General features: G+C 36.5%; 1 protein-coding gene across 1 annotated transcript in view; it reads left to right on the top strand.

Annotated features, from left to right (window-relative positions):
* The window catches only part of LOC133516366 (C3 and PZP-like alpha-2-macroglobulin domain-containing protein 8), a 286,831-nt gene that overhangs the window by 139,543 nt on the left and 122,198 nt on the right, over window positions 1-25,090 (top strand). The window contains exons 6-7 of the mRNA XM_061849275.1: window positions 4,569-4,792; window positions 13,849-14,004. Coding sequence (XP_061705259.1) covers window positions 4,569-4,792; window positions 13,849-14,004 — 380 coding nt within the window. The remainder of the gene's footprint in view (window positions 1-4,568; window positions 4,793-13,848; window positions 14,005-25,090) is intronic.

Here is a 25,090-nt window from a genome sequence, read left to right as displayed (position 1 = left end):
TAAGTACCCTCAACACAAGCCTTATTGAGCTTACTGTGGGACTTAGTCAATTTGTGTAATAAATGTCCTATAATATTTATTATTTATTTATTTATTTATTATCAGTCTTTGTTTCGGTGTATCTACTAATAAGTATAGGAACCTGACCACGTTTATAATGAGAGAGAGACATGAGGGAGCCGCAGGCTGAAGGGAATGAAATACTCGAGTTTGCAAAATTCTTACCCCCGGCGTTACACACAATGTTTTTCATCGCACTTGCGAAGAAAAAACTAAATTTTGAGCGAAATAATTATTAAATACGGTGACATATCAAACATTCGTCCGCCATTTTATAATTTCTTGGCAGGTGAGGCATCGAAGGCACGATTGGATATTATGTAAAAATATATTAAACGGCTTATAAATTAATCAAATTAAACAAAAATATTAAATTATAAACGTCAGTATTTTAAAAGTAAAACTCATTTATGCTACTTGGTTTGTATGAATAAGTGACATAATTTAAAAAAAGCTATAACTCTAGGGAGTTATAGCTTTTTTTCACAATGCATAGCTCCCGCGGGAAAAAAATTGGCCTTTGTCCTGCGGCACACCTGCATGAAATAAGATCTTTTTCGGGCAAGTGTGATGAAAATATATAAGAATGTCATGCATTCATACATTATTTAATTGGAATGAAATAGTTATATCGCTAATATATACGAACTTTCTTTTCGACTCAAATGAAATTTACATTCACTAGGTACTAGCGACGCGTAGGCTCCACAGCCACGGTAGGTACGTGACCAAAAGACGCATAACCACTGTCCAAGTTCTGGCCGACCATTATTTATAGCTCGTGACTTTTGAGAGGGTTCACAAAAGTAATTAATCAAACCCACGACTGTCGCCCGTCTAACGCGATGATAGCCTGCTATGGAGCTTCTTGCGTTACGTGTTTGGCGTCATAATTTTGAGGACCTTTAGGATTGAGTAGGGAGAAGTTGGAAATATGATCGTTGACATCTTGTAAAGCTTTATACATTTTAAAAATTACTATATATATACCTACGAAAGCCATTTGTTCGAACTGGTGGATGGAGAATTAATATACTTATGTAATTACATGCTTTTTATTAGCTTATGTATCTGTTTTGTGGCATACAATTATTACATTAATTTTTCAAGTACCATTTTTTGCACAGGGTTAAAGGTCTTTGTAACATCCTGTAAAGCTTGTTTGCATTTTTGGTTAATGACAGTGAGTCTAGAGGCAACTGATCAACATTTACGTTCTTATTGACAACGTTCATGCGGTACGTATTATGGAGGGTAGAGGTACGAAGAACAATCTATGTGTACAAAAAGTATCCATCAAAAATCCTTAAATAGGTAGCGCCACAATACACCACGATTTTTTTTTTACTTTGATAGAAAAAATCACATCGCTAATAGCGCACTTCACTCCCCGAATAACGACTAAGTTCATGTCATGTCCTTGTGCTACCCTAGTGCAACCGAAGAGATTTCGAACTATTATTTACAGCTGCCAGCTGGACAGTTTAGCAACAGTTCTCCCATAAGAGATTGTTCTCCTTACCTCTACATTCCACAGTATGTGTGTTGTTTATTTTTAACAGGCGGAAATTCAAATTTCATCGTGAGGTTTGATGCCTGTCATTCAGTTGCGATTGTAAACAAACAATAAAAGATGGTTTTAAAATACTATCAAAATATTTTTTGACCCACTGTAAAAATAGTCTGTATTGAAATAAAATAGGTAAGTACAAATCTCATATTTGTGACCTGAACATTAACGGTTTGATTAAATAGTTTTAGATTAACTAAACAAGTACTGTATATCCAGCGTTAGAACTCTTGGTTCGATGTCAAGCTTCAGATATTACCTTTTTAAACATTCAAGCTCATATTTTACACCTCATCGGATTTGCCAGGATGAAACGTTCAGTTAGAATGAATGGTCCTTAATTCTAACCGTGATTATAATACAAGATTTCTCAAGGTAAAAGACACTTCAGTAGAATACTTCATTAAATATAAGTGGAATTGTGTCTGATAATAAAACAGAATAAGTAATTAAGATTTCTTGTTTTGTTTCCCTTCTCGAGCAAGACGGAGCTGTTGCCGGAAGTATTTATAAGGTACATGTAATCATAACGGCGTAAATACGATATTTACATTTTTTTCTCGGATCGGATAAACGAAAGTAACATTTGATCCAATATGCTTGTGATAATATAATAATATTTACGACGATAACATCGATTTAATCTGTCACTAAGTATTATTCTTCTTCTTCGCGTTGTCATTCATTCTTGCCACGGCTCATGAGAGCCTGGGGTCCGCTTGACAACTAATCCCCAGAATTGGCGTAGGCACTAGTTTTTACGAAAGCGACAAGGCTTATTGGGATTAGCCATAGTAATAAATATCATATTATATTTCGTACATAAGTTCCGAAAAACTCATTGGTACGAGCCGGGGTTTGAACCCGCGACCTCCAGATTGAAACTCGCAAGTCGCACGCTCTTACCGCTAGGCCACCAGCGCTTCTCACGAAGGATTATTAATTAGTCTAATACTTAAATAGGTATTTTTCAGAAAGGATATATGTATGTATTCGACATAGTACAAGAACATATAGAATATATATGTATAACACCTTTTCATTGCGTACCTCACCTATTCACCACTTTTTTATTAAAGGTTGTCTGGAAGACATCGCTCTTTAGCGATAAGGCCGCATGTTGTCTGCGTCTATCTTTAATCATTTGTTTTTCTTTATGCTATATCTTTTACAGAGGTGTACCAATGAGGAGTATTAGGTATAATCTCACTATTTACTCCAGCTTATTAAATGCATAAGGCAATGAGCACAAACCTTTATACCTGCTAAGCACCTTTTCAGTAACAAAAAATAGATATTATTTAAAAATAAACTAAAGCACACAATATATACTTATATTAAGCCAATAACTTTATTTATAGCTTTATGACAATAGAGAATAAAAGAAATTGAATGGTAAAGGGAAATCCGGGAAAAGGTCAGGCTTGAGAGATAACAGGGGGTCGTATATTTTATTCGAGTATATTTAACGACAGTACAATAGTAATATTGTAAGGCGAGGTTCAGTCGCACTCGAGTGGCCCTTGGGCTAGCTTGATAACTACTTGTGTTATTGTTGACTATGAACTAAAGTGCTGAATGTTGACCCACTTTTATACCAGAGCTTTTATTTGACTGCGCTAGTTGGCCACTCAGTCTTTGAATTTTCAATTGTTTTAAACATCGATCGTCTTCCGCTTGGAGTAAAATTTTCAACTTTTTTTTCTGCACCTTAGTTGAATAATTCCTAGGGAATCCGGCCAGTTTTCCGTCATAATAGTTTATTTCTTATTTCCGATTATATCATTAAGGGTTACGGCTTTAGTATCAGTATCAAAGCCGTCAAGTAATAAATAATAATTATTAGAACAAGATTTGCATACATTATAAACAGTAGGTAGGCTTCCAGCGCTTCGTTTTCTATGGACAGCGCCACGTGAAGTGAACACCGATCAGCCGTTATAGAAAATGCCGTGTCGGGCGCCTCGGCCCAAGCACGGGCCGGTCTAGTGTGAGTCATCTTTAACTAGAAAAAAATACTTGTAATATTAAGAACGATAATCGATTACGATACTTTAATACGTGTGTGTTTGGTGTATTCCTTTTTGTGTTTTGTTTAAAATGTTTAACATAACACTAAATGGTGAAATTGTTCAGTTAACTAAGTATTCATGAAGTAATGTTTATTATTCTCCTAAAAACATTGAAAAAAATTAAGAAAATTGGGGGTTACATAATTTCGAATATTAATACTAAAATTCATATAGCCGCTGGCATAATGTGAATGGCTTGTAATGTCCACTCAATCCATGTAAAAAGTGGTCTGAAAATTCACATTCATATTCACATTCGCTAATGGGCCATAACATTACTCCTCTTTACCCGGGAGCTTGGTAATGTAAAAAGTTACTTGCCTCTTTTATTCCGTAAAAACTAAAAAGTATGGGCAATTTATGAAACTTAGTGTTCAAAACTGGTTGAAGTGATAAAAAGATTTAGTTTAGGATGAATTGCAAAAAAAAGTAAGAACATAAGGACCTGTAATTAGTATTAAGTAAGTTAAGTGATTCCATTATGTGTTAGCGTACACTACAAACTTATATTATGTTCATGAATTATATATGTATAATAAATACAATACAATGAAATTTATATGGTCAATTTTCTTTTCACTATGGGATCAATTAACTTAAAAATAATCACAAGTGACATTGACCATGACCTGCAGTTAATGAACTAAGCTTAATTTTATACATGTTTTTGCAATTCACCCTATAGCAAGTCGAGCCACTTTTGTCACTAGGTCAAAAATAATTAGGTAGGTACCTTCTTATGTTGAGTAGGTTTTTATTTGGAAACAAACCGATTAAATACTAGAAGTCCCAAGGACTCTCAATTGTAGCCAACGAAACCAGAAAAAACTCAACTGTCGCTTAAAGCTATTTGAATTTGTCTGTAGGTGTCCGCAAGCTCAGCGCGGCACTCGCGAGCGGCGCGCGAGCCGGTACATGGAGGATCGAGGCGCGCTGCGGCGGCAGCACCGCGCGCATCGATCTGACCGTCGGCACGGGCGCCGGGAGCTCGGCCCCCGCTGCTCCGGCCGGTGAACAGCACTACGTCGAGCTGCGGTTCGCGGACAGCATGCGGAGGAGGTACAAGCCCGGCCTTCCGTTTGTTGGGAGGGTAAGTTTTTCGTAACTATTATAATTACTACGAAAAAAATTCCTTTTTTGTACCACATTAGACTACTTGAATGTTAGCATGAACATCTCACAAATTAATAGGTGTTAAGCTGACCAACATCTAGTAAATATACTTAAAAAGATTCACATTTTTTAATTGTCATGTCTATTTATTAATCTTCTGTATGGGCCGGTAAATACAGGGTGTTAATTTAGTCACCTGGAATAATATACGGGGTGAATATATAGGTCATAGTGAGCAACTTTTACTATGGGACCAACCCCGAAATCGCGAAAAAAATTTGACGCTCCCATTAATTTTTGTTAGTTGATGTATTTTGTATGAAGAATACGAAGTATAAGTACCTATGCTGCAGTTTCCTATGTCCGAGATAGCATGTCTTTTCACTAACCTTTTTGGCTTTTGTGAAACTATTTCTTCTCACACTTTACTGTTACAGCAAGTTTTATAGAAAAAAAACGATCGCATAGGTACCTACTCTTTGACCTCGTTCGCCGCTTAGGTTCCTCGTAAATCTTTGGTAAGGTAGGTAAGTACTTAGAAGCGACGAGAAAATAATGGTAAGAAGGTAGGTAACGATTTTAGAGCAAAAATTTAAAATGAATAGATTTAGTCGTTGAAATTGTACACCTTTTGTTACGTAATATCTATTGATTTATTAAAATGAAAGAGAACAAGACGTGCTAATAGAAACCAGTACTTGTTATTTCTAATAGTTAACAAAAGGTGTACAATTTCGTGCGCTAAATCTATCAATTTGACATTTTTGCGACTAAAATCGATAACGGTCTCTTAAGTGCACCGACACCCCCTCGCTTTACTTGTATCGATTGTCTTGATCCTGAAATAAAATCGTATAGAGAATTATGCAGGTAGTTCCATTGAGTACTTCTACTTTTTTAATTTCCTTTACTTTTCTGGTTCGAATTCATGTCTACTTATATTATATATTGAATATTTATTTATTTTTATTTATATATATATGTTTGCATTATTTAATGGTTATTTTTCTATCTATGTATATTTGTATCAATGTGTAGGTATTCAAAATGTGCATTTCATTAATTTCAGTGATTGTACACTTTTGTTTGTCTGTCATTCATTCACCGTTACTTCTGTTTTACTCATTTCCTCAAAGGTTAACTGGAAGAGATCCCATACAGGGATAAGTTCGCCTTTGTTGTATTTAATTTACTATGTAACTGTGTTTTTCGTGTTTTTATTTCTACGTACAATAAAGTATATACATACATATATACTTATAACTATGTAAGTGTATACACATTACAAAAATAACGCTCTAGCAAAAAAAACCGGCTGGCTTTACGTAGCGCTAAATGTTTAATACATTCTGCAAAATTATAATTAAACAGGCAACCAATAATGTATTCAAAGAAGAAATTGTATTACAAAGAGAAACAGAGAATTTTTGTATGAGGAAAAGTATAACGTAAAGTTTAAAAGAAGAGAAGAAAATAAGACAATTCTTTTAAAAGAAAATGTTTTTCGAATGAAAGAAAAACTTAATTGAATTTTTACTATGAAAACAACTATATAGATTGTTGATCTCTACCAATTTCCCGCCTGTTTCTATCGAATAATACTGCATTTAGCTTGCCGGAGTATCAATCTTTATCAGTGCATATTCTGTCATGTGTCATGTACGTACGGCAAATGCAGCCACGGCTTTCAACATTAACCGAGAGTCACGGAACGCATAGTGTGCAAGCTCGACGCTGACGCCGACCGTCATACATTTGTTTTAATTTACATATGTGAACGTATATTTCATGGTCGAAGCGTTGAAGTTTAAATTTTTACAAATTCACCTACATCTGTCACCAGCGTGTAGATGGAACTCTAATTGTCGACGAGACGCGTTCATACAAAATAGTTGTCGCGTCAAGGTTTATAAGTGGACGATAACCTATTTATAGATACAACAACAATATTAATTCGTGTGTTGATCAAAATTATCCCAACATTTAATTTGACTCGTGTGCTGGTTCACTTTCATTCTTACGTGGGGAGTAACAAATAGTTATAATATTATTAAAACGATAAAATAATATTAGTGTACATTCACTTACGCTAACACTTGTCCAAGTGTGTAAATAAGAACCAGGAACACTAAGATTTAAATTAAATAAATAAAATTGGTTGTAGCTGAATACAAGCCCTAAGGGTGTTTTTTCGTTAAAATTGCAATCAAAAGATAAGCGGAAAGCATTCTCCACGAATGCCGGCGACCCTTCGCCCTCATTTGAATTACAAATGTTCGGTGCTGATGAATTAATCTCAGCAATAACAACAAGCAGTGTATTGAGACGTTTACATTGAAAGAATATTTTTTTACTTGTGCAGGTGCTTTTATCGTGAAGTATGAATATTGATCATATTTTTTTTTTGTTTTTCTTGATTTTATTTAATTTAAAGGGTATATTTGAATTAAAGGAGTTTACAATATAGACGCTAACTATAGTAAGTAGCTAATAATTAATGTTTTTATTATTATTATTGCATTTTTAATAACGTGTTATTATTTGACGTAATATTTTATATTAATCCAACTTATAGGGTTAATATCAAAGTATTATGTAAAGTATTATGTTAACACCAACTTTACTAGGTAATATACTGCTCAACTATAGACCAGCGTACTTAGCCAATCGTTTACGTTCCACAGCGAAGGAAACTCAACTGCCACCATCGGGGCGTCGCACTAATATGGAAGAGTGATAGACAAAGCGTTTCGTTATCGTAGCGTAAACGATTGTTGCCTTAGGCATCCAAAAGGTACCTACTACAATTTTGGTATCTACGTGCTTATTGTACTAATTATTTAATGACTAAAATCATTTTTATAATATATTTAAGGTTTATTAGGGTTCCGTAGTCAACAAGTTGTGTATAAATGGTGGACTTGAGAGCAAAACACGTATCGGAATTAGATTGAAAACATGTTGTTTTCTTGCGCTCATGTTTACATTTTTATAGCATTGGTATATTAAGTATTATTCATTGGCAATTATCAAAAAAAATTATTGTTAAATCATGCAAGATTTTACATTTGTTTACACAACCTTAAGACTACAACATAACTAAATTTATTCATTTTTATTGGTGGTTGCTGAATGCAATCCCAGAATTATTACCTTGAAATATAATACCTGGCCGCAAAACAAATATTGCATTTCAGCCTCACAATTAAAAATGGCTCTAAACTTACTAGCAAGGGCACCCACCTCCGTGTGGTACGATTAGACCCTGAGCACACGGAGTGTAAGCGTAAGCGTCGTCAGCGTATCATAAAAACGTTACGAGTACGAGACGCGTAGAGTTCTGGACATCAAGCGTGGCGTAAACGTAATTGTGTTATAAGTGAAATCCTATTAATTGAAATCATGGCGTCACTGGCGTTAGATATCTTCGGCGGATGTATCGACGATTTTACTTTCTCGTCAGATGAAGATTTTTTGATTGTTTGATGATGTCAGAAGTTTTGTTTTTTACGCCTGTATTACGTTACGCCTGTCGTAATGATAATAGAAATCTCATACGCTACGCTTCGTGTGCGGACCTATTTGAACTTGGAAGGCTCGTAGCGCTCTCGTTCTATGCGCGTATTACGATATGCTTACGCGTCTCTTACGCTTACGCGCTGTATGCTGAGTGTATGGATACGAGACTGTAATTTTTTTGCGCTAAAAATATTGAAATAATTGTGGTAAGATAAAATATCTTAAATTTAAGTATTTAACCGTTCTTAAAAGGCAACTGTACTGGCAAAATAACAAAAAAAATAGCGTTTGACGTAGTCAATGTTATGTGCAACCCATCATTTGACAATAATGCCGAAGACGAGGGTATTTTTCTCATCTCACCTACTGCCGCAGCCTCGTTTTATCATGAAAATTAACAGTGACAGTAGCGCGTCAATTACGCAGCAGAGATGCCGCAACAGTAATGCAGCTGCAGATGCCATCCGAATATCACCTTAAGAAACTTTTTTCAAAACAGTACCTATAGTTCAAACAATATAGATAGAAAATATTTTTACAGTAGATATGGGGCTACTTTATAGCACTAGTGCGAGAAGTAGCATATTACGTTACTGTGTCGAACATTTAAAGGGCCATATGTACTGTAAAACGTTGTACGATACATGTGCGAATAGGTAATTCGCAACTCGTGTCGATTTAAAACACTCCCTTCGGTCGTGTTTTAATTTATCGCCACTCGTTTCGAATTTCCTATTTTTCGCACTTGTATCGTAATGTACTATTTACTTAAAGAATAATTGCTAACGTAACATTTTACCCACATCGAATTCATTTTAAACATAGTGAACCGACAATCATAAATCATAATAGAAAAATAAAGAATTAATGTGCAATTCCTCTGTGGGTAGAATTTACTGTTAAATTTAATATCATACCAATAGGCCAATTTGAACTTATTTTTTATTTAAATCTATTTATTACTGATGTACGTCAATCTCCAAGGAAGAAAGGAATTAATCGAAAATTTAAATTTTCATATTTATTAATTATTGATGTGGTACCTATTATTGATAAATGTGTATCTCTTTTGCTCCACTAAAAATAGGGTGTAAAACAATGTTATTGTTCAAATATTTTTGTCTGCAACTCCTTAAATGGAGTACCTTTTTACACAAAATCAATAAGAGTAAAAATGGAAATATAAGACGACGACTCAGGTTTCTTTACAGTAAATATTATTTCCTCAATAACGTATTACTTAGGTACAGTTGACGTCAAAGATATGTTTACACTTTGCACCTTTGTATTAGGGCGAAAAGTGTAAATATTTCTTTGACGTCGACTGTACCACCCATACACGCACGATATATTTCCGCAATAAAACGACTTCCTGTTACTTTTATAGAAACGATTCCCGTTTCTGCGTAAAATCTTATAATAGAACTTGAAATGTTACTTTATTTACGGACAACATTAATTGAATTTTTTTTACGGATATATCGAGACAAAATCTACGCTGGTAAGAACCCTTACTATCAGTTCATTTTTCGCAGATGTTTTACTAGTCGCATTTATTCGAAAAAAATCATTATTTTAGTTTTCCATTGTAACGATTAACGCTGCCTGTTGCTGCTGAATGAAAAATACCTACATAGGTAACTAAGACTTATTCACCGATTCCTTTTATTCCTACTTTGACGAATACTTAAACGTCATCTGTACAATCCCAGTGTTGATGTATAGAACAAATGATAACAAATGTCGACTCGTTAGTCTCGGCTTCGTTCGGTGAAACTTTTGAGAGTACCTCTTTATTCGAGCTTGGAACTCCTGTAGATGTTAGTGTTGATAGGCTTTCGACACTTTTACATTTTATTTCTGGAAAATGGATGTTAGCACAGTTAATACACTATTAATAAGCCTAGAGAAGGAAAATTTTCAAAAATCAACTTGTTTCTTAAGTTCGATCCTTTAATTGAGATCGTTAGAATGCAACTTAAACAATTAAGAAATGTTGAAGGGACGAAATTTATTTAATTATTTTAGAAAATTTAAGCGATTGAAATTCAGATGAACAACATCAATGACAGGTGTAAGATAATTTGTAGCCGGGTTATCGACAATAATAGTAAGTTGGTTAGCGATATATTAATAAAAATTCAAAGGATTTTTTTTACATGTTATCGATGGGTTTCATTAACCTACGTCCGTTGTCAATTACCTGGTTACTTGTTGTCATTCACCTGGCATGGGCGTCATTCATGGGCTCATCATATAATTTTCAACGCCTGCTATGCTGAATGCAAATTTTTGTTATATTAAGTCAGAGGTCTACTAAATGACAGTTATTTAGATGCGTGAAAAATTGACGGCAGTAATATTATATGAATAAGTTAAAATGGATAACTATGAGAAGCCAGTAGACTTCATTCCTCCTTAAATTACAAGTGTTCGATAAGCTTTTCACTCATATTAACAAAAATGTTCCCATCGTTCACCTGCCAATGAGTCATTCACTTGACTTTATTAGACTGCTGAGCAAACGCAAGGCAAAATAGCAGAAAAGATCAGGCCGGTCTACGATGTAAAACTGGCTCTAGCTGAAATTGGAGCTTTCTTATGTGCGTTTATTTTTCTTATCATATCATATATCTCATGGTCATTTGCATTTTGCCAAATTTTAAGCTTAAAATGCTCTTGTTTTAGAAAAAAAGAATTTTGTAAGGCTTGTCTAGTTTTCGACTATATAAATTGGTCCCTAAATATTTTTTACTTTTTATTTGACGGTTACTGGATAGAGTGTGGCTTGCAAATTTTTGTATTTCTGCAAAAATTTACTGTTCATTTCATAATTATTAGCTACCAGCAATACAGGTGGTCATAAAACTTGCCAGCTTTTGACACAAGGAGACAAAAAGTGACTGACACGCATTTTTGTGTTTAGGTACAGTCAGCATCAAAAGTAGCGGATCAAATAACTCTTCATAAGTATCTACCATTCCGTAACAGGTTAACAAAAAGTGATGTGTTTAATATAGAACAACTAAGACTTTAAAAGATATACTTTTGAATGTGAATTTAAGAAATTCATCTATATTTGGAAAAGTTATGCGGTTTATCAGATACTTTTGGCGCGTTGTTTCATCCGCTACTTTTGATGCTGATTGTACCTATGTCAAAAAGCTTAATGTTAGCTATATATTTAAATGCAAGTAATATAGGTAAATATTGAAGGAGATCACTCATACAAACAATAGATGTAAATACGTTTCATCTGATCCGCCTTTTGATTAGTTGCCTAAGTGATCGATATTAAATGTGGTGGCCAGTTAGCAAGGTAAAAAATATTCTTCAGTTTAATTATAATCATATCATTTATTGCATTCATGTACAACATACAAAGTAATATATATATGAAAAATTAACCCTGACAGGGTGCAGCAAATTAGTTATATATATATATGAAGAAGCACCAGGAGGCTCGGCGGAACGTTTGTCATCATTTAGTAACACATCACGAGTGTTGGCATCATCGTTTTCATCATTATCAGCCATTGTCGTATAAGGATGGAGAAAACGCGGAAATAAAAGAACGTTCTACACGTTTACGGATCACTGATTTTATTTAAATACACTTTAGATTAAAATACAATACGATTGACACGATAAAATTAGATTAGGAGCCAATAGGTTAGAACACGTGCACCGCCGTGCGCAGCTATCAACAGAATGACAGCTGCCGACCGGTCGGCGCCATCTTGCTACCCTATTCGGGGGGGAAACCCGCTCCTATTTTAATGCTACCTTCAACTTTTCGTAACTATCAATGTCAACATAATTTCAAAGGTACCCTAAATTTTATAATAATCAACAATCTTAACATTTTGACGTTTAAGCAATCAAAACAAACAATTAGCTGTCAACTGTCAATATGACACTCAATCAACCACGATATTTTGACGTTTAACCAATCACAACAAGTTAGTTTAGAGAATACCCACCATTAATACCAACATTTAACTACTAACATCCTTTACCATGATTTTACGTGCTATTATTAATCAAAACAAACAACTAAATAACAATCATTTGCAAGTAATTCAAAGATAGGGACAAGTGCTGGCGCAATATCAAACGGCGCGCCGTCATATATATATATCTTAATATTACGTACTAAAGTTTTATCATGCTTTTTAAAATTCCCTCCTTAACCTAAGAAGATCACGTACTAAAACAATTTAATTTCTCTTAGTATAATCTATATTCCTCTGGCTCGTTCCACATCATTCTTTCCCACGTCTTGGCAGCCGCACAATGTAATAAATTACTAAGGTCTAACGAAGAGCTTTTATATCGACGTGATTTTCTCTGCGCCCGCATTATATCGTTCTTCCATTTTGAATTTGTGTTACTGCGGCATTACAAGTGAGCCCGTCAATGACAATACTGAGTTTTATTGATTCAGAGACAAAAGTGATAAAGACTTTTGGGCGAGTTGCAACAATTGCATAGTGACGGACTGGGGAGATAACCGATAGGTAGGTATCATCTCAAACGGTTACTTACTTACTTACTTTACCTAGCCCTTGGTTCAATATTCCTCAGACGTAATTTATTTTGACGACTTCAAAATGGTATTACTTCAATGACAAATCATTTCAATTTATTTATATGACTATAGGATTTTCACTCGAACTCTGTGCTCTAGGGATTATAAAATATAAATTGAGAATACAGGAGCAGAAAAATATTTCAGCCGATCACGTGCACTAAGACGAGAACTTTAATCAAATTGTCAAAGTATAAAGTAAATCTCGCTTTCAAGATAAGTTAATTACCGCTGTATTTAATATCGGAATCTGTCGCCGCTGGTTTTGGGCGAGAGCCAGACGGGTTGACTTAACCTAATGACTTAATTAAGATCTGACTTGCCGACACAGTTTCACAAGTGCCTAAATTGCACAAGATGACTATTTGCTTCGTTTCGGGAGAAACCTACATTGAGCGAGAACCAATTCGAAATTCAAATTCAGTTTTAATTATCATCTCATCCCACGGTAAACTACATGTTTCATCACGAATGCTAGCGGTTCAATAAATCGAATTCGACGACCGGTCTGGCCTAGTGGGTAGTGTAAAATATGCCTAAAATGGAGCTGATGGTCCCGGGTTCAATTCCTGGTAAGAGCACGGAAATCTGTTCCTGAGTAATGGGTGTTTTCTATGTATGTGTCTTAGTACCCACAACTCAAGCCTTATTGAGCTTACTGTGGGAATAGAGTCAATATGTGTACTAGTGTCCTATAATCGTAAATAATAATAAAACAATAAATACCCTTCAATTTCAAAACAAAACGAAGTGAGTCACAATACTTTACTGCTGGCCGTACATGATTACAAGGCAATTTTTATATTAAAGTTTCGTAGTTACCTAACTGAAAATTCTATTATAATTCTTCGTCTTCCCATCTTGTGTAACCAATTTCGCAAGCCAATTTCTAAAAGTGAATTAAAAATAATTGTCTGTTGCAGGTAGAAGCAATGAGTACGGAGAAAAGGGTGCGCGTACGAGTGAAGTTGTACGATGACAAGACCGACATCTACAGCCAAGACATTGACATGTCGACGGGCGAAGGAGGCTTCATCGTACCGACTGTTATGGCTGATGCTCCTTACGTTAATCTGCAGGTGAGATGGGGTTTTATACGGCGTTGGTTTCTTCTTGTATGTGTATTTTTCGATCGATAGTTTTGGTGGGCATGTAACGTATGAAATATAACAATTTTGCCCTTACATTCAAAATAAATCAAAATCGTCATTTGATATGCATTATCTGTATGTAGTTAAGTATTTATAGGTATATTATATATATCGTTGTCTAAGTACCCACAATAATACAAGCCTTATTGAGCTGAATGTGGGACTTAGTCAATTTGTTTAATATGTCCAATAATATTTATTTATTTATATATGATTTACACATTTTTTGTGAAACAATAATATATTTAACCGGGTACCCAGTTTAAAACCTTTTTTCTTGTACGAGTATGTATATCTCACACACACACAGTCAATATTACACGTATACACATAAGTATTTATATTTTTTTCGGAATAATCGAAAATAAATATACGTGCCTCTTCGTTACGGATAATATGATTAAAACTCAAAACTAAAATAGACTGGCTGCAGTGTCAAAATAATCATTAACGCACTTTAACGACTGACACTCATATAAATTAAATTAAAGAATTACGAAATAAAAAGTTTTCGGCCATTCTCTTAATGGCATTTAAAGAACGCAACGAAACGCCAAATTAAATTTTCGCACAATTCCACAGAGACCGAACAACTTGTTATGTTCGCAATGATTTCATACAATAGCCTGTAATTGTGTTTAAAAACATTAATTTAATTATTATGAAAACAGTATGATGTAAGTACGTTCGTTAAGCTTTTTAGAGTTCACAGTTTCACAGGTTCATCAACGGCATTTCATTCGACGTTAGGTATTTAGTATTAAATAATTTAAATTGCATTAGGTGGTGGTGTAGTGGAGGTAACATTCGGTGAGCTATTTTCTGAAATCATTTTCAAAATTTTGGGTTCCAATGGTAGTACCTACATTCAAATGAGTGTCTCTAAATTTATGTATGGAATGTAATTTGAAATTTACTACTAGCTTTTCGCTAAAGTAAATTATTGACACATTGCACCCAATTTATGTAGTGACACATTGCACCCAATGCAGGCGTGGCTCACTCCGTTGTACCAATTTACGTTATACCATTACAAGCACATACTTCCCTTTAAAAGTTAAATTCAGATATTTCGGATTGAAACTGCGTCAGACCTGCCATACTGTTGCTGCGTTTCTGCTGCTGCAGAAAATGATAGGTGATACTTCCTGTAGCAATGTAGTCGGCAGCAATGCTGGAGCAGTCACGTTGGTGCAGTTTCATACCGAACGCTACCTTTATTTGCTTTATTAACGCCACGTTTCGATAGGTCCAAGGTTGGTCAAGGGTTCATTTCGGTTGATTGTTGGTAAATAGGTACGTATTATGAAGCCCTATATAAATGTTTCTGAAAGAATAGTTGTGCTAACCTGCGTACTGTTTCGTTTTTATGGCCAAGTTCCAAGTTTAGCTTTCAACTTGGCACATTCCTTCACGTAACAATATCTTGTACGGGAGCCAAAATAGGAACTAGAAAATGAATGTTATTTTATGTTGTGCCCGTCCGTTGCTTTTCGAGCATAGGCAATATAAACCATCGATTTTCTTACACAATTCTTTCTTACGAGTTTTTAATAGGAACTTTCTGTTATTATTGTAGGACAAGGTGACTTTAACGAGGTAATTTCGTTTGTGGCGTTTTGATACACCGAGGGCGTTAATAACCCGAAATATTTTAACCACGCATTCCTTAGGTAATAAGGAGCAAAAAAAATTATGCGTTTTGGCCAAATTTTTTTGCCGAAAAAATTTATTTTTGCGTTTTCTCCACACGGCACGATATTTATTTCTACACCGTGGTGAAAAACAAATCATTACAACGAATAAGTAAAGTTATTTATTATTTACATTTAAAATTTCGAGTTTACTTTACGACTTTAATGTCTGTTCGAAACCAAGTCACATAGTGGCAGTGTTACATCTAAAAATATGTTTTTCTCTAAGTTATAACAGATACAATTTTTTATAAAAATTTAAAATATCTCTAAAACAAGACCAATTTCAGAAAACTTTGTATGACTATATTGCCTCTAAATGCGGTCAAGAGTACACCCTTATAATACTCGAGCCCACGGTGTTTTACATGATTCTTACAGTAAAAATTACAATGAAGGTTGCCACGTTTTACCTAGTCATTTTTTTATTTTTATTTCAGTTATTTGGACCTATTGTTTCCCAATCCATATTTCATTTTCTATCCAGTTAATATCACGAACAAACTACAAAGGTTTTCTAGTTAAATATCAAATGGATTCAGTGCACGAGCAAAATGCTTTTATGACAAGATTTAGACAAAGCCGCCATAAATGTGAACATAAAGTGCGTTAAAATGAATGAATGGCATGCTAATCTCAAGCCAGCGTTGTGTTCACATTACACGGGCCATTACTGTTTGTTCTGATTTGTCTAACGAAAGTGGCAAATATAAAGAAATATAATATGAATGCCGGTTTATATAAACGCACCTGCCCGATACTTTAGGCAGTTGTATATACATACATATTTACAGGTGCTTACAATTAATTATAATTATATTAATATTTTTCAGTTTATAATTTAAAAAGTAGTGTTTTATTTAACTTTTTTCTTGCCAGTGTATCTTACGAGATACATAATTTTACACCATCTTATTGTATTTTTTGTATAAATTTTTTTTGCTCTACTGAGCGCAGTCGAGGCACGAACTCACAGTTTCTATTTCATTGTGTCAAGACAAGGGTTAAAATAATATTAAACTAAAATAATTTCATTATTTGTACCATCGTTGAATAAGTTGTTCTAGGCTAAGCTCCATCTCGGCCCGATTGCATCATCATCATCATCATTCGCTTGCCCTTATCCCATTCATTTGGGGTCGGCGTAGCATGTCTTTTCCTTCCATATCTTTCTGTCACCCGTCATCTCATCGTTCACTCGCGTTCGTTTCATGTCATCTCTCACACAATCCATCCACCTCTGCCGAGTTTTCCTCTGCCGTTCCATCCCTCCACATTCATTCGTAATACCTTTCTCGTCACATGACTTTCATCCCTCCGCATCACATGCCCATACCACGCTAGGCGATTCGCTCTTACTTTTTCTATTATGGGTGCAACTTTCAGACTTCCTCTTATATACTCATTCCTTATCCTATCCATTCTTGTAACACCACACATCCATCTTAACATTCTCATTTCCGCTACATGCAATCTCTTTTCATCCGTCACTTTTAGGGCCCAACACTCTGATCCATACATGACGACAGGTCTTATAATGGTTTTATAAATTTTACCCTTCAGTCGGAGGGGCATCCGGGCGTCACAAATTGTTCCCGTGACCTGTCGCCATTTCATCCATCCTGTGCTAATCCGGTTTTTCACGTCACGGTCAATATCGCCATCGCACTGCACGAGCGAACCGAGGTACTTGAAATCGGAGCAGACCGGCAATGTAACGCCATCGAGGTCTATGGCAGCGAAACCGGAGAGACCGACGAAATCGCAGAACATAATTATGTTCAGTTTTAGATCTGCTGATCTTCAGGCCAACATTCTCCAGTTTCCGCCGCCACTCCTCAAGTCTGCTCTGTACCTCGAGTCCGTCTTCACCCACAAGCACAATGTCATCAGCGACATCAAAAAAATCCTAAAGATAATCCATATCAGATTGGATATATCAGTGTCAAAAGTGACGTTATTTTTAAAGAAACGTCATATTTAACACTGGCATATGTAAATTTAATCTAAGTAAAGCAATACGTATAAATGTAGACATTCATAAATACGTGTATTTGGGTAATTCCGTATACTTAAAATAGTCGGAAAGCTCCAAAAATTGATTCTAATTGAATAGAATTAAGGGTGATATTCGGAGTTACCCTATATTCTGAAGTATTCGGAGATACCCGAATACACCCTACACCAACAGTCCAACACTATTACGCGGTATGTAAGGTTTAGAAACTCGCATGATGAACTCTTAAGCCGACCGCACTCATTCTTTCCCGTCCTCAAGCGGCTAAACTACGACATCAAGCGAAACCCTCAGCCCAACAATATGTCAACAGAGCACAACTAATACGGCTCAGGCCGTCCAAACAGGCCGTTCGCGCTTCAAACCTAATTTAGTTTAATCGGCTCATTAATTGGCCCTCTAGAAACTTGTGAAACTTCAATACCCCCGGGATACTCGGAACATAGAATACAAATGGGCAGATTTAGGGCCCGCTTTGGCGCGTAGACGCTGCGTTAAGAGCCCTTAATCCTTGGAGCGTTCTCCGATTTCACGAAATAACGCTCGATAGATGGCGTTGGCGCTCGGTACGCGAGCGCCGGCAACGCGACGCGCGTTTCAATACAGACTAGAATAATCTTGATAGTTTTCAATATAATTTCAAGCAACATTAATTTTAGTGTCATATGATATCATATGGGCACTCTTTATTTTATTGTATATGCACAGTAGTTTTTTTTTTATGTACACTACTACTAAGTGTACAGACTACAGAGTGTACTATAACGCTTGCTCTTTATTCTGTCTCTTTCACACCAATGGAAAATGAAGAAGTTAGTAAATGACTGCAGGTATAAATAAAGTATATTAGTGCGATAGAGAGACAGATAGTGTTTCGTTGTCGTATCGTAAACGATTGGCATGTTGGCCACACACTTGCTTAGTGCCTAGCCAAAATACCAATCGTTTGCGTATATTAGTGCGATAGAGAGAGAGTAGTGTTTCGCTGTCGTATCGTAAACGATTGGCATGTTGGCTACGCACCCATGATACCTAGCCAAGAAGCCAATCGATTGCGCATATTAGTGCGATAGAGAGACAGATAGTGTTTCCTTGTCGTATCGTAAACGTTTGGCATGTTGGCTACGCACCCATGCTGCCCAGCCAAGATGCCAATCGTTTGTGCATATTAGTACGAGAGAGAGACAGATAGTGTTTCGTTGTCGTATCGATTGGCATGGTGGCTACTCACCCATGCTGCCTAGTCAAGATGCCAATCGTTTGCGCACATTAGTGCTATAGAGTTTCAGTGTTATTTGAAATCACGTTAGGGTTTGTATTATTATTTTTGACCCGAATGAAGTCCATCCAGGTTCTTATGATGGAGTCAGGAGTTGGTCACCAGAACTCCTAATCTACTCATTATAATTCCATCGTGCTTGGGCTCAAAAGATTTGCCCTGACGAACACCATCGATCTAGATGAGGTCCAGGATCTCATGACGGAGTCAGGAGTTGGTCACCAGAACTCCCCAGAACTCCTAATTTACTCATCATAACTCCATCGAGTTTGGGCTCAATAGATTTATCCTGATGAGCACCATCAATCTAGATGAAGTCCAGGGTCTCATGATGGAGTCAGGAGTAGGTCACTAGAACTCCTAATCTACTCATTATAATTCCATCGTATTTGAGCTCAATAGATTTGCCCTGACGAGTACCATCGATCTAAATGAAGTCCAGGGTCTCATGATGGAGTCAGGAGTTGGTCACCAGAACTCCTAATCTACTCATTATAATTCCATCGTGTTTGGGCTCAAAAGATTTGCCCTGACGAGTACCATCGATCTAGATGAAGTCCAGGGTCTCATGATGGAGTCAGGAGTTGGTCACCATAATTCCTAATCTACTCATCATAACTCCATCGTGTTTGGGCTCAATAGATTTGCCCTCACGAGCACCATCAATCTAGATGATGTTCAGGGTCTCATGATGGAGTCAGGAGTTGGTCACTAGAACTCCTAATCTACTCATTATAATTCCATCGTGTTTGGGCTCAAAAGATTTGCCCTGACGAGTACCATCGATCTAGATGAAGTCCAGGGTCTCATGATGGAGTCAGGAGTTGGTCACCAGAACTCCTAATCTACTCATTATAATTCCATCGTGTTTGGGCTCAAAAGATTTGCCCTGACGAGTATCATCGATCTAGATGAAGTCCAGGGTCTCATGATGGAGTCAGGAGTTGGTCACCATAATTCCTAATCTACTCATCATAACTCCATCGTGTTTGGGCTCAATAGATTTGCCCTCACGAGCACCATCAATCTAGATGATGTTCAGGGTCTCATGATGGAGTCAGGAGTTGGTCACTAGAACTCCTAATCTACTCATTATAATTCCATCGTGTTTGGGCTCAAAAGATTTGCTCTGACGAGTACCATCGATCTAGATGAAGTCCAGGGTCTCATGATGGAGTCAGGAGTTGGTCACCATAATTCCTAATCTACTCATCATAACTCCATCGTGTTTGGGTTCAATTGGAACGTTGGAATTATAATGAGTAGATTAGGAGTTCTAGTGACCAACTCCTGACTCCATCATGAGACCCTGGACTTTATCTAGATTGATGATGCTCGTCAGGGCAAATCTATTGAGCCCAAACACGATGAGGTTATGATGAGTAGTTTAGGAGTTCTGGTGACCAACTCCTGACTCCATCATGAGACCCTGGACCTCATCTAGATCGATGGTGTTCATCAGGGCAAATCTATTGAGCCCAAACACGATGGAGTTATGATGAGTAGATTAGGAGTTCTCGTGACCAACTCCTGACTCCATCATGAGACCCTGGACCTCATCTAGATCGATGGTGCTCATCAGGGCAAATCTTTTGAGCCCAAACACGTTGGAATTATAATGAGTAGATTAGGAGTTCTAGTGACCAACTCCTGACTCCATCATGAGACCCTGGACTTTATCTAGATTGATGATGCTCGTCAGGGCAAATCTATTGAGCCCAAACACGATGGAGTTATGATGAGTAGATTAGGAGTTCTGGTGACCAACTCCTGACTCCATCATGAGACCCTGGACCTCATCTAGATTGATGGTGCTCGTCAGGGCAACTCTATTAAACCCAAACACGATGGAGTTATGATGAGTAGATTAGGAATTATGGTGACCAACTCCTGACTCCATCATGAGACCCTGGACTTCATCTAGATTGATGGTGCTCGTCAGGGCAACTCTATTGAACCCAAACACGATGGAGTTATGATGAGTAGATTAGGAGTTCTGGTGACCAGCTCCTGACTCCATCATGAGACCCTGGACCTCATCTAGATTGAAGGTGCTCGTCAGGGCAACTCTGTTGAGCCCAAACACGATGGAATTATAATGAGTAGATTAGGAGTTCTAGTGACCAACTCCTGACTCCATCATGAGACCCTGGACCTCATCTAGATCGATGGTGTTCGTCAGGGCAAATCTTTTGAGCCCAAACACGATGGGATTATAATTATTAGATTAGGAGTTCTGGTGACCAACTCCTGACTCCATCATGAGAACTTGGACTTCATCCGGGTCAAAAATAATAATGCAAACCCTAACGTAATTTCAAGTGAAAATGCGTTTTTCAGAAAATCGCAGCCAAATAACACTAGACCTTACTCATAGTGTTGTGTTCCTGCCGGTGAGTAAGGTTGCCAGAGCTCAACGAGGGGCGGGAGGGGGTTAGGGTCGGCAACGCGCATGTAACTCCTCTGGAGTTGCAGGCGTACTTATGCGGGCCGTATGCTTGTTTGCCACCGACTTAGTATTAAAAAAAAAGTAACACTGAAAATCCATCAATAAGCGAGTCTGTTAGGCATACTGTAAAAAATGAACTTTTATTAAGATTTTCTAATCGCAGTATATAGCACTTCTCGGAACTCCGTAGGTGATTACGATCGCAACGAATGCCTGACAATCGAGCACAGGTCCGTCCTCTAAGCGCGCTCCGCGCGGACTGAGAGCGGGGCGTCGCTGCTGCGTGATTTATACGTGTTTTAAAAAAATATAAATTTACGGCAATGTAGGTCCCATAGTTACGATTTTTTTTTTATAGGTTAACATAAAGTTACAGTTTGCTATAATATTATTTTTAAAGCAAAATATGCGTACAATTTTCGGAAATAAAATATAATAAAACCCTGTTTTCGCCAAAAAAATGAAGAAAACTCGGAAGGTATTTTATCAGTTTTTTCAAAAGAATCTTCGATTGTTAATCATTCCAGCCCCTCGTACGAGATATGTTGAATCAAATTGTAGTCATTCATGTACCAAATGATTCTTGTTTATAGCAAAATTGAGAACCGAAACGCCACATCTCACTGCAAAATTTGGAAAAGACTCCCAAAAAACCTCATTAAAAAAGAGGTTTAAAAGAGAAAATGAAAATTTGAACTGTTGGAGCCCCTAGTTTAGGAAACGATTATTTAAGTACGTTATCAGTTTTTGAATAAATACTAATAGTTACGTCGTAATCTTGAATGAAAAAGGAAGCATTTTACAAAATACGCTCGTCTGTAGGAATAAGGCCTCTTAATCCGTGGCAAAGATTCGGGCGGCCGGCGATAAGATTTGCCTTTATTAAGTGAAGGGAAATGCGTAAGAACGTTACTAAAACCATTAGACATTTTAAGTTACTTACTTGTAAAACAGATAGAAGAAGCAGTCAGCCCTGAAAACATTTATTATACGTGACTGTGATGACACTGTTGGAGTAGATACTAACGTATTAGTAGGGTAAACATTGCGTGGTGTTGCGAGACATCAATAAAATGCCAACAACATTATAATTCCCTTTTGTTCCTTTAATTTTCATTTCTCCGGCGACTAATTGAATTGAATAATGCAATATTACCAAACCAATAATAGAATACTAAATTAGGCCTGTTTTAATATGCGCTATCCTAACATCGTTGCGTTGGGCAATTACATAGATTCGAAAATGGTTATGACGTCATCATGCAAATTCATCACGATGGTGAACGGAATTGGCAATCCAGCTAAAGTGCTTTTAGGCCGTGATAACTATCTTATGAATTATTATACGAGCGTAGGTACACGCGTGCCTGGCGCCACATTTCCGAGAACATTGGTGAACTGTACAAGCTGGTTTGTTGATTTTTGAGTATTAAATAGTATTCTAATTAACAAAATCATGAAAGCGGATATTAATTGCATTTACTTTACATTAAGCTGCTGCTGTTTCCAAATGGTTCAGGCGTGCATTATTCTAACCAAAGGATGTGAGTTGAATGAAACCTTTGAGTTTCTCGGAACTTAGGTATAATGGAATATCCTTTGATAGCGGAAATCGGTCTAATCTCATTCTGGCCTAGTTTCTGTTCTGGGTTGGAATTTAAAGATTCAAAGATTCAAAGAATTTATTTGCGCAGAATACACGTATATACATGCAGATCATATTGGTACAAAAAAAAAACAATGTTCCAGTGTATTCAGTCTGCGTGCAGACATGCAAAGATTATAGATTATAGAGGAGCACATTCTAACATCAAATCATAAATCAATACAAACATGATTAAAGAATAATATAATAATTAGTAAAAAATATGAAAATGTCAATGAAAAATAATTGCAAAGTCAGTTATTCAAATAATCCTTAATACTATAAAAGCATCTGTCCAAAAGCCAGCTAGTCAACTTACGCTTGAATATGTTGCCTCTGAGTATCTTTAAGTCATCAGGTAGTCTATTATAAATTAATATACACATGTTATATACATTTTTTTCATAAATCATTTTACGTCCACGTGGTTTAAAAAGTAGATTTACAAATTTCTGCCTTTTCTGCCTATGCATAACATCACTACGTTTAGAAAAAAGTGCACGGTGGTTATTAACAAATAAAGATATTTCTCTTATGTATAAGCAGGGTAAGGGAAGAATATGCAGCTTTTCAAATAAGGGAACACAAGGATCATCAGGACTAGCATGACAAATAGCCCTTACACATTTTTTCTGTATTTTAAAAACTCTCTCTACATTGACAGACCTACCCCACAGAATTAGCCCGTAGTGAAGAACAGAGGACACGTATCCATGATAAGCCGTCAGAGCAGCCCCTAATGAGACCGTGTCCCTGAGTCTTCGGAGAGCAAACACAAATCTGTTTAGCCGGTTGCAAATTTGTTCGACATGATCTTTCCAGTGCAGATGCTTATCTATGGTAAATCCTAGAAACTTGACAGTGGATACTTCATCTACTTTATCATTGTTGTACTGAGCTGTAACAGGTAAACTATTTGAATTATAAGAAGTAATTTGCATAAATTTAGTTTTGCTTATATTAATTTTTAAATCGTTCATATCCATCCAATTTATAATGTCAGTTAAAGAATTATTTACATCTTGATTAAATGTCAACCTATTATCACATTTCACCAATATTGTCGTATCATCTGCAAACATTATTACCTTGTTAGGAGTTGCATTTGGTAAGTCATTAATATAGACAATAAAGAGAAGTGGGCCCAAAATGCTTCCCTGAGGGACACCGCGGAGGTTGAGTTTGTACTGAGATTTAAATACTTTCCTGATCATTACATTATTTGATTCAGTAAATCTACTGATCTCTGTACATTGAATCCTATCTGTCAAATAACTCTTGATCCAGTCGAGCGCTCTGAGTTCAGCGCTTAAGGTCAGGTGGCAGGTATCTAATGCTTAATACTATATCTTAGGATTATGTGGCAATCTCAGGAAACATCCATGCTTGCATGATTGCATGCTGTCTGTGTTCGGAGCGGTTTTAACGGCCCGATTCGAACAATGCTTATCAGATGTTACACCGATACGATCATCAGTGTCAAAAGTGACATTTCTTCAACCAAAAACGCTGTCTTTGACACTGACAGATCGGTATCGTATCGATATGACATTTTATAAGCATTGTTCGAATTGGGCCGTAAGAACTAAACTGATTCGGGCAAGCTGCAACTAGGGAGTGCAAACATGATGCATAACAAAGCCCCTGCAAAGAAGCCAGCTTGAAGCCTGCTATTGCTCTGTGTCTCGAAGTCATACTTAGCAACTAATGGCTTTACTCATATCAAATTAGTCGGGTTATCGTTGACCGAATACGAGCATGTGGCATTTTCGTCCCAATTCAATTATAGTTCAGTTTAAAGGGATCAGCTGGAATAATTCGATAAATTACAGAAACTTCATGCGTTTAAACGTGACCAAACGTGTCGCTAATGGGGTATAATTGGATTAAAAGTTATCGAGTGATTTAGTTTCTGTGATTTGGGTTGGAA

The sequence above is a fragment of the Cydia pomonella genome, chromosome 3 (genome assembly GCF_033807575.1).
Source record: "Cydia pomonella isolate Wapato2018A chromosome 3, ilCydPomo1, whole genome shotgun sequence".
Classification (NCBI taxonomy): Eukaryota; Metazoa; Arthropoda; class Insecta; order Lepidoptera; family Tortricidae; genus Cydia; species Cydia pomonella.
This window is presented reverse-complemented; position numbering and strand designations above follow the sequence as displayed.